Here is a 12,503-nt window from a genome sequence, read left to right on the forward strand (position 1 = left end):
TTCACTAGTCTATGGTGTCATGAGTGTTTTCAAGTACCCCCTGTGGAGAGGCCAAGTACCCCCAGGGGTCATAGTACCCCTGGTTGGGAACCAATGACCTACAGTCTCCGTTATCAGACAGGTAATAAAGAGCATTGATAATTAAACATAAACAGAAGTAATGTTTAAGATGTAACTTCTGTTTGAAGCAGATAATCCATTATTTCTCTCTTAGGTAATGTAATTCTCACCCTAACCAAATTACCCTAAACTAACACAAAAATCTATTTTCAAAATGGGGACAGGAACATTACATTGTGAGTATCAATTACACTGAGTGTGCTAACCATTGCCTACACATGCACTTGAGGATAATGAACAGACATTAAGTAGTGATAAATGTACACAATTAAATATTCTGGTCCAGTCATGAGTCACGGTGACTCTGGCCATACTGTCCGGGAACTCGTTTGAACCCATCTGTCCGCTCCAATTCAGGCATCGGGGGCATGTGACAGTAGGTGGGTAACCGGAGATCATATCGGAAACCGCGGCTGTCGAACGCCTTGTCGTTGAGTGAATACAGCTTGTCCGCGATGTCATTCCTCACCACAAGCGCAAATACTTTAGCGATGTAGCGGTGCTTGGCGAAGAGCAGGTACAGTTTCTTACGTCTCCAAGAAACGTACCTACAACAATTATCTGCACGCAGGGTCACCTGCAAGGGGAAAGATAACACTTATGTGTATGTATATGACTGCGAAAATGTGATTGAACTGATCAGCTGGTTTACTTGCCTGGAAAACTCCCTCCTCTGAAGGACGGAGAGAGTCCCATTCAGGAGAATCGATGAACTGGAAAGGGTAGATGTAATGTAAAAACTCCCCATTTACTGTCACACGAATTCTGTAAGAAGAAAAGCTGCGTTAATATCTAACAATATCAAATAGACATGAACCCAGAAAAAACATTTGGAAAGAAGTTTAAATGTACCTGCCAGACAGAAGCACAGACAACTTATCAATTGCAGTCTTGCCCTCCATGGCAAAACAGTGATCTTCTTCTATGATGTGGATGTCCCCTTCACAACAGGCGACTATCTTTCCAAAGTGGATGAGTGACACCCCGAGTTTTTTAAACATGGAGCTGTATAGATCTTGAAATTCCTTATCGAAAGTAACGTTCCTAAGCCGATAAGCGACGTGCACAAGTTGAACCGCACATACCCCAAAGAGAGCAAAATTCCACAAAAAGGTGTCGGTGGTGCACCTGTCCGACCATGACCAAATGGTGTTACAGAAGAAACCGAGCGTGAGACAGGTAAATAAGTACAGCAACCCATAGAATCCGCTTCCCCCCATATAACCCAAAACAAGGAAGATACTGGCCAGATGGAACACTCCACCCTCGGTTCGCTCTTTCCATTCTTCGCATAACGGATGCACGACTGCCGCCGTCAAGTTTTCAATAGGTGGGAAAAATTCTGGTGGCTCCATGATACTCCCGGGTTCTTACACTACAGTTTTAAATCAACATTTCAGCTGTAGTGGTGGGCGTTAGAAGCATTTTCCGAAACGGAGGCGTGGTGATATAAAACGAAAATATAAAATGTGACGTTCACCGTAAATAAAATCGCCTACGTTTTTAACTGAATATATAAGTGATTCTATCACCGATATGACCCGGTTACGGAGACCAAGGGGTGCAGTACACTACTGCGCCCCTTGGTCCTGACTTCCTACTTATCATATTCAATCTCCGCTCTGTTAAACCCTGCACGACTACGCATGATTGCGCTTTATATTTGGATAAGCAATCGCACGATTTTTGAAAACAGATAGGCCAACTGAAATCTGAGTAAATAAGACGGACTGATGCCAATTTGCATTAGAGAACACAACACAGCTTTCGTTTATCATTTATGTTTGCCATTTGTATCTAAGAGCATTCTCATCCTAGACAGAGGTGTACCGGTATACTGCGACTACAGTGTTAGGACAGTTCTTGATCGAGGAAAGATTGGGATGATGAATGAAATGTCTGACAGAAGATGTCGTCATTTCTGTAAAGACGGACCACATACAGTACAGTACTTGTTACTTCTTTTCCAATATGTGTCAAGGTGAGTTGGGTGAAAGGCTCAGCTCCAATGTGTGTGTCTTTACCACTCCATCTCACTTATCTTCCCAGGACATCATAATTACAAATCAGAGTGGTAGACTAGCCAGAGGCAGGGAAGGAGGGAGCAGTGTTCTTTCTGAGCTAAAAAAACCCACTACCATTTCCCCTGGTGTTGTACTGCCTACCTGCAATGCAGTCAAGGTGACTTTCTGTGTCTCAGGGCTGCTGAAGAGTGAAAACACAGAACGACACAGAGTGCTAGTTCTGTCTGTTTGTGTGAGTGCACTCAGGGCTGGTCTCTTGCTCTGCCCCCCCCCCCCCTTCCCCAGAGGAGTTATTGCCCTCTTCTAAAACGGAATCTTACTACACAAGTACATGAGAAATGGGAGGATGGTAAGGGAAGGTCTAAAATTATATAGTGGAGGAATCTGACACTGGCTTCAGCTGTTGTTAGTCACTTGACACACTAGATTCTAGGTTATCCTCTGTCCTGCACTTCAGCCTAACAGCCAAGATGTCATATAAATAGACACTTATTTTAGTCTGCCATGTTTAGAATTGTACAACAGATAATGAAAAAAGGATGACAGCAAAAACTGAGAAAAACATAAGTTATAATACAACCCTGTTTCCAAAAAAGTTGGGATGCTGTGTAAAATGGAAATAAAAACAGAATGCAATGACGTGCACATCATTTAAACCCTATATTTAACAAAATATAGTACAAAGACAACATATTAAATGTGGATAATGAGAAATGTTATTGTTTCTTGAAAAATAAATGCCAGTTAACATCATACAAAAAGTATGATAACATTGGGTTTATTTTACTACATACCACAATAAAGTCACCAATGTGTAACAAAGTAGAAAACTGTTTCTTTAAACTGTTTTCATCAAAACAGAACATGAACAAATTTGCAAGCAGTGTGAGTATATGTATGTTTGTGTGCACTAAGTTTGTGTGCATTTCAATGCCTGAACATGGAAACGAATAAGGGCACAATTGCTACAGACATATGCAGTCAAAGTGTTTTATTTATATACTGTACTTCATAGTGTACACTGCATTTGTCAGTACCAGAGAGGTATTCAAAGATCAATAAGTAATGCATGTTACATGCACCAGCACAGGTGCATGGTGCAGGAAGCCTAAAACATAGTGTCTTCAAATGAGGACACAGAGTCCCAGGAGGTTAAGATGGACTGAGGCGAAGTGGAAAACTGTCCTGTAGCCTGAAGAATCAACATTTTTAGTCATGGATGTCACATCCTAGGGCTAAAGAGGAGAGGGACCATTCGGCTTCTTATCAGAGCTCAGTTCGAAAGCAAACATCAGTGATCATATGGGGGTGCATTAGTGCACATGGCATGGGTGACTTGCACATCTGTGAAGGAATCATTAATACTAAACAATATATACAGGTTTTGAAGCAACATACTGTCTGCTGCCATCCAGACAAAGTATTTTTCAGGGAAGTCCCTGCTTATTTCAGCAAGACAATGCCAAACCACATTCTACACATATTACAACAATATAGCTCTACAGTAAAAAGAGTCCCTGTGCTAAACTGGCCTGCTTGCAGTCCAGACCTGTCACCCACTGAAAACATTTCGCATATTATGAAACAACAAATACAACAAAGGGGACCCTGAACTGTTGAGCAGCTGAAATCCTATATCAAGAAAGAATGGGAAAACATTTCACTTTCAAAGCTACAGCAATTGGTCTCCTCAGTTCCAAAATGCTTACACAGTATGGTTAAAAGAGGTGATGCAACACAGTGTTAAACATACCTTTTATTAAATGTGTTGCAAATTCCAAATGGGCTTTTCTTTTCCAAAAACAATAAAATGTTGTTTTTGTACTATTTTCAATTAAATATAGGGATTAAATGATTTGCACATCATTGAATTGTGTTTTTATTTGCAGTTTACACAGCCTCCCAACATTTTGGGAAACAAGGTTGTAATATTAAATACATCCTACAGGGTCACAAGCAGGGAAGAAGATTTTGACTTTAGTAAAATGTTCAGGCCTGTGAAAACTCCAGTTCATGAAACGCTATGAAAAAAACGGATCACATTTCTAAGGGGGACAGGGGACGGGGGAGCATTCCAGTGAGTTACATCTGGGGGTTAAAGTGAGAGAGATATAGACAGATTGAAAGAAAGAAGGAGGCAGGGAGTGGAGTGATTGGTGGTTGCAAAAATTATCTCAATGTCTAGAAGTCTTTGTTAGGGAAAAGTATGTCAGCCAAGTACAATTTATTTTCACCCAGACCTACACACACATACAAAGAGAGAGTGACAGAGAGAGGCATAATGAATCTCTTTCAGAGTAGCACTTGTTATTACTGTTATTTATAGAGGCCTTGGTCTTTGGAATTGCAAATTATTCTAAAGATCAACTTATCATAATACATTTAAAATACTGTTGCCAGTTCTGTCCTTTATTTAATATATTGCATATTTAAAATACAGAAAATCCATTGGCACATATGCTCTCAAATTTAAATATTAGGAAACTGTGTCTTTTTTTTTACAATGATGTATTTTCAAACTACAGAAAATCCATTGGCTTTCAAGTTTACATATTAGTCATTTAGCAGATGTTCTTCAGCAAGGGCACATATAAAAGAAATATAGCATTAAATGCCTTACTCAATAACACATTTTTCACCTTCTCAGATTGTGGATTTCAACCAGTCACGTTTCAATTACTGGTCCAGTGCTGTAACCACTATTTGTCACTCCTTGTGCAGCTACTGACCATTGGCCTAGAACGCTATGAAAAGTACCTATTGCCCTCACAAATGGCACATTTCAGAAATATACTTTCTTTCTGACATTTTGAACATTGTAGGCTAAAGTGGACATGATTTGAAGAACATCAAATGTAGCTGTCAAACATTACACCAGTTTGACAACCAGTCACTTGTAACAACTCTGAAAATTGACAAATTGTTTCAGTAAACAACAGCATATTCCCTACATTTATTTTCAAATAAATAACATTTCCAAGGCCCCTAATTTCATTAAATAAACTAAATGTGGCCTAGGGTCAGCTGGAAACTTCGGCAGAGGACCCAGACATTTGGTATAAACACATGTTAAAAAGTATGTGGACACCCCTACAAAAAATGTAGTTTAGGTGTTTCAGCTAGACCCATTGCTCACATGTGTATAAAATCCAGCACACAGTCATGAAATCTCCATAGACAAACATTGTCAGTACAATGAATCGTATTGAAGAGCTCAGTGACTTTAAACGTGACACTGTCATAGGATGCCACCTTTGCTACAAGTCTGTTTGTAAAATTGCTTTTCTACTAGATATGCCCCAGTCAAGCTGAGCTCTTTTACTAGATCTGCCCCTGTCCAAACTGCAGTGGGGAACTGTGAGGGCCCTCTACACACTCAGAGTGGGCCTAAGGATAGATACAAATCTATATTTTTACATATAATAATTTGCATTTTCATTGATTTTAATGTTTTTTGTCTTAATTGTAATTGTCTTCTTATTGAATTTCTTCTGTTTTTCTCTTGATATCCAAGAGAAAAAATATCCAATCAGAATTTCTCTTTGGTAGTATCTTGGTAGAAATTATCTAGCTGTGCTCAATGCTCATTGGCTAGGCCCTTCAGGCTTTAAATAGAAGGCACCAGCGAATGTCACTGACATTGACTTCAATTAGAGCAGCATTTTGGAATGACAGTAGAATCAACCAATCACAAATTGTCTTGTAATAGATGGGATAATTATCTGAGGCTTCAAGGCCCTCTAGACATTAGATCCATAGGTTAGATCGATAATACTCTATCCAAAGTAGGCTCTCATCTCCACGCCCCGTAGATGAGGGAAAACAAACCTGCATCCAGCATAGACTACAACAACATAAACAAGACAAACCGGACATCTTAAATTAATAACGCTTGTTGTGCCAAAGGGTTGCTGTGTAGTTAGTTCCATCAACAAAACAAAGAACCCTGATCTGAAATTTGTTCCCCTTCCATGTTCTAAAAAATATCCTGATAGAAGGGCTTTATCTATAAATACTATCCCTGTGTTTAGGTTACCAAAATCCCATCATGTAAATGCTAAACTTAGCTAACTTTGATGTATCTTGATTTTAGGATTCCATCTTGACAAACATCTTCCAGATTACGTGGCCTCCATTCTCCCCCACTGAAGACAGACCCTTTCGGTTTCAAGAAAAGTCCGCCGTTTTCAGACTGCCAGAAAGTGAGAGTCGTGTGAAAGTTTAATACCAACAACTAGAAAGAATATGAAACTCAGTAAGAAATCCAATAAGGATGGAGAAACCTCCTTTTGTGAGTCGTGAGCCACGTTTCCACCTCCTGCTTTGTCAGAAGATCCGGTTTGTGAGCCAAGTGCTTCTGCTTTGAAAGTATAGCTATGAAAAGCTATGAAAAGTAAACAGTTTCACTGGTAATTTGCTTACCTGGAGACTCAATAAGGTAGAAATAGATGTCTCGTTAGGACACCTCTGGCCATAGAGTGGGGTTATTGCACCAGTTTTATGCTGGGAGAATGAATGGACATGATTTAAGATGGACCAAATTAATATTTTCTATGTAGCCTATGTTGCGTGTTCTATGGCAGGCATAGTGGACATATATTGACTTGACATAATATATTTTGGGTCATTTATAAACTAATTTAATTCTGGTGGTTCTCTATTAGTGTTGTTTTGTACTGCTATTTTACATGAATGTCTATGGCCAGTGTCGTTTGTTGTCCCTCAGAAAGGGACGGGAGTGTTGCGACCCAAAGTTCCCAGATGTAGAGGGCCCAACGGTGGATGTCCACTATTCCACTGTGAATTCACTTGCAAACGTACTGTCTTGACCCAGATGGCCGTTTATGGGCATATCCGCTATGGGTGTTTGTTTTTCGGTGGGGGAGGGCTGTGTAGACATCCATTCGTGAACTTTTTTTAATTTAACATGAAACCGTCCAAAAAGAAATTCTCACTCATGTGGAAAATACAAATACACGTTATAATGAGCATGCTAGCAGGCAAAGTATTTCTGTGGTGCTGCCATATAAAACAAACAACACAACGCTAAATGAACACAGCACATTTAACAACCTCCAGTTGGTAGCAGAAAGTTTCCCATGGAGCAAAAATATTTTACATGTGCTGTTGCAATACAACGATGGACCAAAAAGGAAGACCGTCTCTTGTTTATGAAAGACTCTACTTCATTGGATAAACGCCTAGCAATAGCCGGATTAGTTTGCATAATATTGACCATGGCCCATCTTCTTGGCCCATCACTCCTAACGTTGCAATGGAGCTTTTAAAATGAAAGCCCCCCTTACTATAACCAGTTTTTCGGACAGTTCAGCGCTGGAGTGAGGAATCCATTTCCACTCTCCAGGACTGCTTCGAGACCACAGACTGGCAGATGTATTGTGTTGTAGCTGATGGGGACACTGATGAATACACAGTCTCTGTCTCAGCATGCATCTCAAAGTGCATCAGTAATGTTATCCCGAGGGTCAATGTCAGAACTTTCCCCAACCAAAAGCACCTGGGTTAATGACCTCCACCATCATGAAGTGCTTCGAGCGGCAGGTCAGAATCCACATCTGCTCCACCCTTCCTGACATATTGGACCCCCTTCAATTTGCATAGCGCCCAAACAGATCTACGGACGATGCCATCGCCCAGACTGTACACACCGCCCTCTCCCATCTGGAAAAGGGTAACACATGAGGATGCTGTTCATGGACTACAGCTCAGCATTCAACGCTATTGTGCCCACTAAGCTTGTTCCCAAGCTCAGGACCCTGGGTCTTAACACCTCCCTTTGCAACTGGATCCTGGACATCCCCTCAGGGATGTTTACTCAGTCCCCTCCTGTATTTGCTTTTCACGCATGACTGTGTGGCCACACACAGCTCCAACGTCATACTTACGTTTGCGGACGACACCACCATCCTGGGTCTTATCTCCAACAACGATGAGACTGAATACAGTGAGGAGGTAAGTGATTTGGCTACATGGTGCCAGGACAACAACCTCTTTCTCAACATCTGCAAGTCTAAGGAGATGGTTGTGGACTTCAGGAAGTGGCAGAGGGGGGATCATGCCCCCATACACATCGATGGAGCTATATAGAGAAGTATAGAGAGTCTTCAGCTTCAAGTTCCTCTGTGAGTTCATCAAAGTTGACCTCACCTGGTCCAGGCAAGCAGACTCTGCATTAAAAACGACCCAAAGGCGCCTATACTTCCTGAGGAGAAGTTTGAAATGTCTGCAAAAACTCTCACCAACTTTACAGGTGCACCATTGAGAGCATCCTCTCAGGGAGCATTGCTGCCTGGTACAGCAGCTGCTCCCTGCTGGCCGCAAGGCCCTCCAGAGGGTGGTGAAATCAGTGGAGCGCATCAGCAACTGTCAGCTCCGTTCCGTGCAAGGCATATACCATACACGATGCCTCAAGAAAGTACGGGACATCATAAAAGACTACAGCTACTCAGGCTATGGTCTGTTAGACGTTACCGGAGCATCAGGACACACACTTCCAGACTAAAACAATTTTAACCCCAAGACCATAAGGCCCCTCAACCAGCAACACTGAGCTATTGATCACATGTACACTTCATATGCTCTGGTCACTTTGTGTACATTAGCACATTTTAATGGATACATTTATAGGCACTACAACACTTACATTTATAATATTTAAGATTTCTGTTCATACTGTCCATATTCCCATTTCTATATTATTTGAAATTGCATATAGTCACAATTTTTATGTATATCTTGTATTTTCAGTTATTATTTTTACTTTATATATTTCTTAATTACTACATAGATGTTGCGAGCCATGTCCCAAGAATTTGATTGTTCAGAATGATGCATGTTATTCGGTACACTTGACAAATAAAAGACTTTGACTACAACAAGTAAACTGAAACTATGAAGACATTCAGTATTTCATTATAAGGTTGGCGGTATACAGAAATTTAGACTTTATGGCAGAGAATATTACACACAGTATTACACTGCAATAGAGTCAACATTCCTCTGTATCGTCAACCTTATATTGAATGAATGGATATGTCTTCATAGTTTCAGTTTATCTGTTGCAGAAGGGGGGTTTCATTAATGACACACAAAAGGTGAGATGTGTTGTGATGCTCTCTCTTCCTTCATGGGATTCAAATGATTAGGCTAGCATTTATTCTGGCTTTAACTGCATGTAACAATAGAACATCTTCATCATGTTCCTGAGTTTTGCTATTGGTTCAGGTCGGAAAAAACTGCCATTACCTCTGTGAAATTTGTCAGAAATTTCCCCTAATTTGCATATTTTCTGACTCGCTGTGTGCCTATGGCTTGGCATTTCATTACCAATATAAAATGTCCTATCTAATGTTAGCTAACACTGGTGCTCAGTCATGAACAGTGAGACAATGGAGGATTAGTTGCTGTAGATAAATGTTTTGACATCAATATAGCAAAGAGACTGTCCTTTGACATAGAGGTAGAAAATAGAAGAGGTTAACGTTGAGTATGGCTCCTATAACACATAACATATGCACACATATGTACACCACACACGTGAAACTTTACTATGTTTATGTGCATTTTTCATGTGTGCTGTTCCTATTGAAGATACTGATTACTGATGTTCTTACAGATGATCAAAGCAGATTGCTAACTTAATTAATTTATTAACCAACTAATAAAGCCATCTAAAATCCCTCCAACATTAGGAAAACAGGCTAGATTGAAATGATCCAGTCTCATACTGTTACGAATATGACACAGGAAACCAGGTGGAGTGGTAACACAGAGCGTATATTTAATTCCAAAAGGCAAAACCCAGAGGACAGGCAGGCAGAGATCACTTGGGAGATTAGATACCCAACGATACAAAAACAGACATGCTAATTCAGAGTAAGAGATAACAGGCAGAAACTAGTCAGTACACTTGCAAAATATCAAAACTAGAGAATTAAACGGGCTAAGGATGTCATAACCAAACAGGCTAAGGATGTCATAACCAATACAAACCACACCTCATGACAAAAACTGAACAAAATGGAGCACTAATGAAAATCAGATGGGATAAAACCAGTGTTCAGAAGTCAGGTGATTGGGACCTGGGGAGTGTGCTGTGTTCACCATGAATGGGACGTGCGTTGCGTACCGGAGGGAGGGGCTGAAAGCGGAAAGTCGATCTTACACATACATCACTCTGAATGTATCCAACATAAAACACAAGCATTAGGAGCATCACAACAACTACTGAAGATTTACAGAGCTAACAAGCAGGAGTGTAGCACAGAATTCTGGGCCCTATACATAGGCAGTCTCTGAGGGCCCCTCCCCGCTTTATTCTAGATACAAACATTTGAGGGCCCCTCTACACATTATGGCCTTAAATACTCAGTGCAGTTGATTCTGCTTGGCTTCAAACCCAGTTAACACCCCATCCCTCCCACACACACTTCCACTGAATCTCTGGGACTGAAGGGGGGATTCTTTATTTGATTGTGTTCTTCATTAGTCAGTGTACCTGTAGGAGGTTTCACTCAAGTAATCATGAAGACACTTGCAGAGTCTTTGTAATTAGCTGGGATAAAGATGGGACAAGGAAGTGCCTAACATAAGAGGACTGACTCACTGAATCTTTAAAAAAATGTAAGTCTGCTCTCCTTGCTTCCTCTCCTTGATTACACTGAAATAACTTACACAAAGTTTGCCTAATGTTGAGCTTCCCCGATTGGTTTCCAACTAGCAAGTATTTTCCAATCAGGGCAGGTGAAGGGGAGTAGACTAGGACAGGACAGTTAAGCCATTGAGCTGGCTAGACAGAGAGCGGGGGAGGAATGATAACCTCTTGGGGATGAGGTCCACTCAAGGCGACTTCACAGCGATCTCCTCCACAGTCTCCACAACAACCATTAGCTACAGTCTCAGTTTCTGCTATAACTGCTATCACAGCTTCAAATCACCATGACAGTCACACAGAAAATGGACTATAACCAAGCAGTTACGAGATTCCTAAACATTGGCCTATGACCCGACAATTTGGATGGATTTAGAGGTTTGGATCTGCAAGACTACTCTCCACTGCACATTTTATTAATGTACTGTAAGACTTTAACAAATGTACTACTCATCATCAAAAATATTGCAAAACTACAGTAACTAAAGATTTTAGAAATGAATCATTAGTATATTTACAAATTGAATAGCCACATTAAATGAAAATGAGGTACTCCAGGTGCATCTCAAAAAATGAATGAAGTGAATATTGTGGTACCTACAAATATTCTAGATTCATTATACAAAGTGAAACATTCCAAGCCTTTTTTGTTTCAATGTTGATGATTTCAGCTTCCAGCTCATGGAAATCAAAAAATTCAGTGTTTCAAAATATTTGAATTAAAAAGGTACAATACAGAAATGTCAGCCTGAGAAGAGCTCTTATCAGCTAATTAACTCCCTGAGCCTTCAATCTCTCAGTATGATTCAGAACACACAACCACAATCATGGGGAAGACTGCTGACTTGACAGTTGTCCAGAAGACCCTCATTGACACCCTCCACGAGGAGGGTAAGTCACAGAAGGTCATTGCTGAATGGCCTGGCTGCATGCCGAGAGCTGTATCAATGCATATTCATGCAAGGTTGACTGGAAGGGAAAAGTGTAGGAGGTGCACAAACAACAGGGATGACCGTAGCCTTGAGAGGATTGTCAAGCAAAGCCGATTCAAGAAATTGGGGGAGCTTCACAAGGAGTGGACTGAGGCTGGAGTCAGTGCATCAAAAGCCACAACACAGTCGTGTCCAGGAAATGGGCTACAAGTGTTGCATTCCTAGTGTCAAGCTACTCCTGAATCTGAGATAATGTTAGCAGTGTCTTACCTGGGCGAAGGAGAAAAAGATCTGGAACGTTGCTCAGTGGTCCAAAGTACTCTCTTCAGAATAAATTAAATTTTCCATCTCATTTGGGAATCAAGGTCCCAGAGTCTGGAGGAAGAGTGGAGAGGAACAGAATCCATGTTGCTTGAAATCCAGTGTAACGTTTCCAGAGTCAGTGATGATTTGGGGTGCCGTGTCATCTTCTGGTGTTGGTACACTGTGTTTTATCAAGTCCAGAGTCAATGGAGCTGTCTACCAGGAGATTTTAGAGCACTTTATGCTTCCATCTACTGACAAGCCTTATGGAGATGATGATTTCCTTTTCCATCAGGACTTGGCACCTGCCCACAGTGCCAAAACGACTAGTAACTGGTTTACTGCCCATGGTATTAGTGTTTGATTGGCCAGCCAACTCACCTGACCTGAACCCAATAGAGAATCTATGGGGCATTGTCAAGTGGAAAATGAGATACACCAGACCCAAGAGAA

At 40.9% G+C, this 12,503-nt stretch overlaps 1 protein-coding gene across 1 annotated transcript; it reads right to left on the bottom strand.

The window, feature by feature from the left end:
* Positions 1 to 16: 16 nt before the first annotated feature.
* On the bottom strand, positions 17 to 2,287 carry popdc3 (popeye domain containing 3). Its single transcript, XM_010899000.4, has 3 exons — positions 973 to 2,287; positions 777 to 885; positions 17 to 697 (listed from the first exon to the last, which is right to left on the bottom strand). The coding sequence occupies exons 1-3, from the start codon at positions 1,473 to 1,475 to the stop codon at positions 407 to 409; spliced, it is 903 nt and encodes a 300-aa protein (XP_010897302.1). The 5' UTR covers positions 1,476 to 2,287; the 3' UTR covers positions 17 to 406.
* Between the last annotated feature and the right edge of the window lie 10,216 nt (positions 2,288 to 12,503).

This window comes from Esox lucius, chromosome 20, assembly GCF_011004845.1.
Source record: "Esox lucius isolate fEsoLuc1 chromosome 20, fEsoLuc1.pri, whole genome shotgun sequence".
Classification (NCBI taxonomy): domain Eukaryota; kingdom Metazoa; phylum Chordata; class Actinopteri; order Esociformes; family Esocidae; genus Esox; species Esox lucius.

Bases quoted from the DNA above. Each gene is read 5' to 3' on its own strand.
- popdc3 (XM_010899000.4), bottom strand. From the start codon at position 1,475: ATGGAGCCACCAGAATTTTTCCCACCTATTGAAAACTTGACGGCGGCA. The intron at 886-972 runs GTACATTTAAAC...TTCTTCTTACAG, and splicing joins TCTGTGCTTCTGTCTGGCAG to AATTCGTGTGACAGTAAATG. The intron at 698-776 runs GCAAGTAAACCA...TTCCCCTTGCAG, and splicing joins CAGAGGAGGGAGTTTTCCAG to GTGACCCTGCGTGCAGATAA.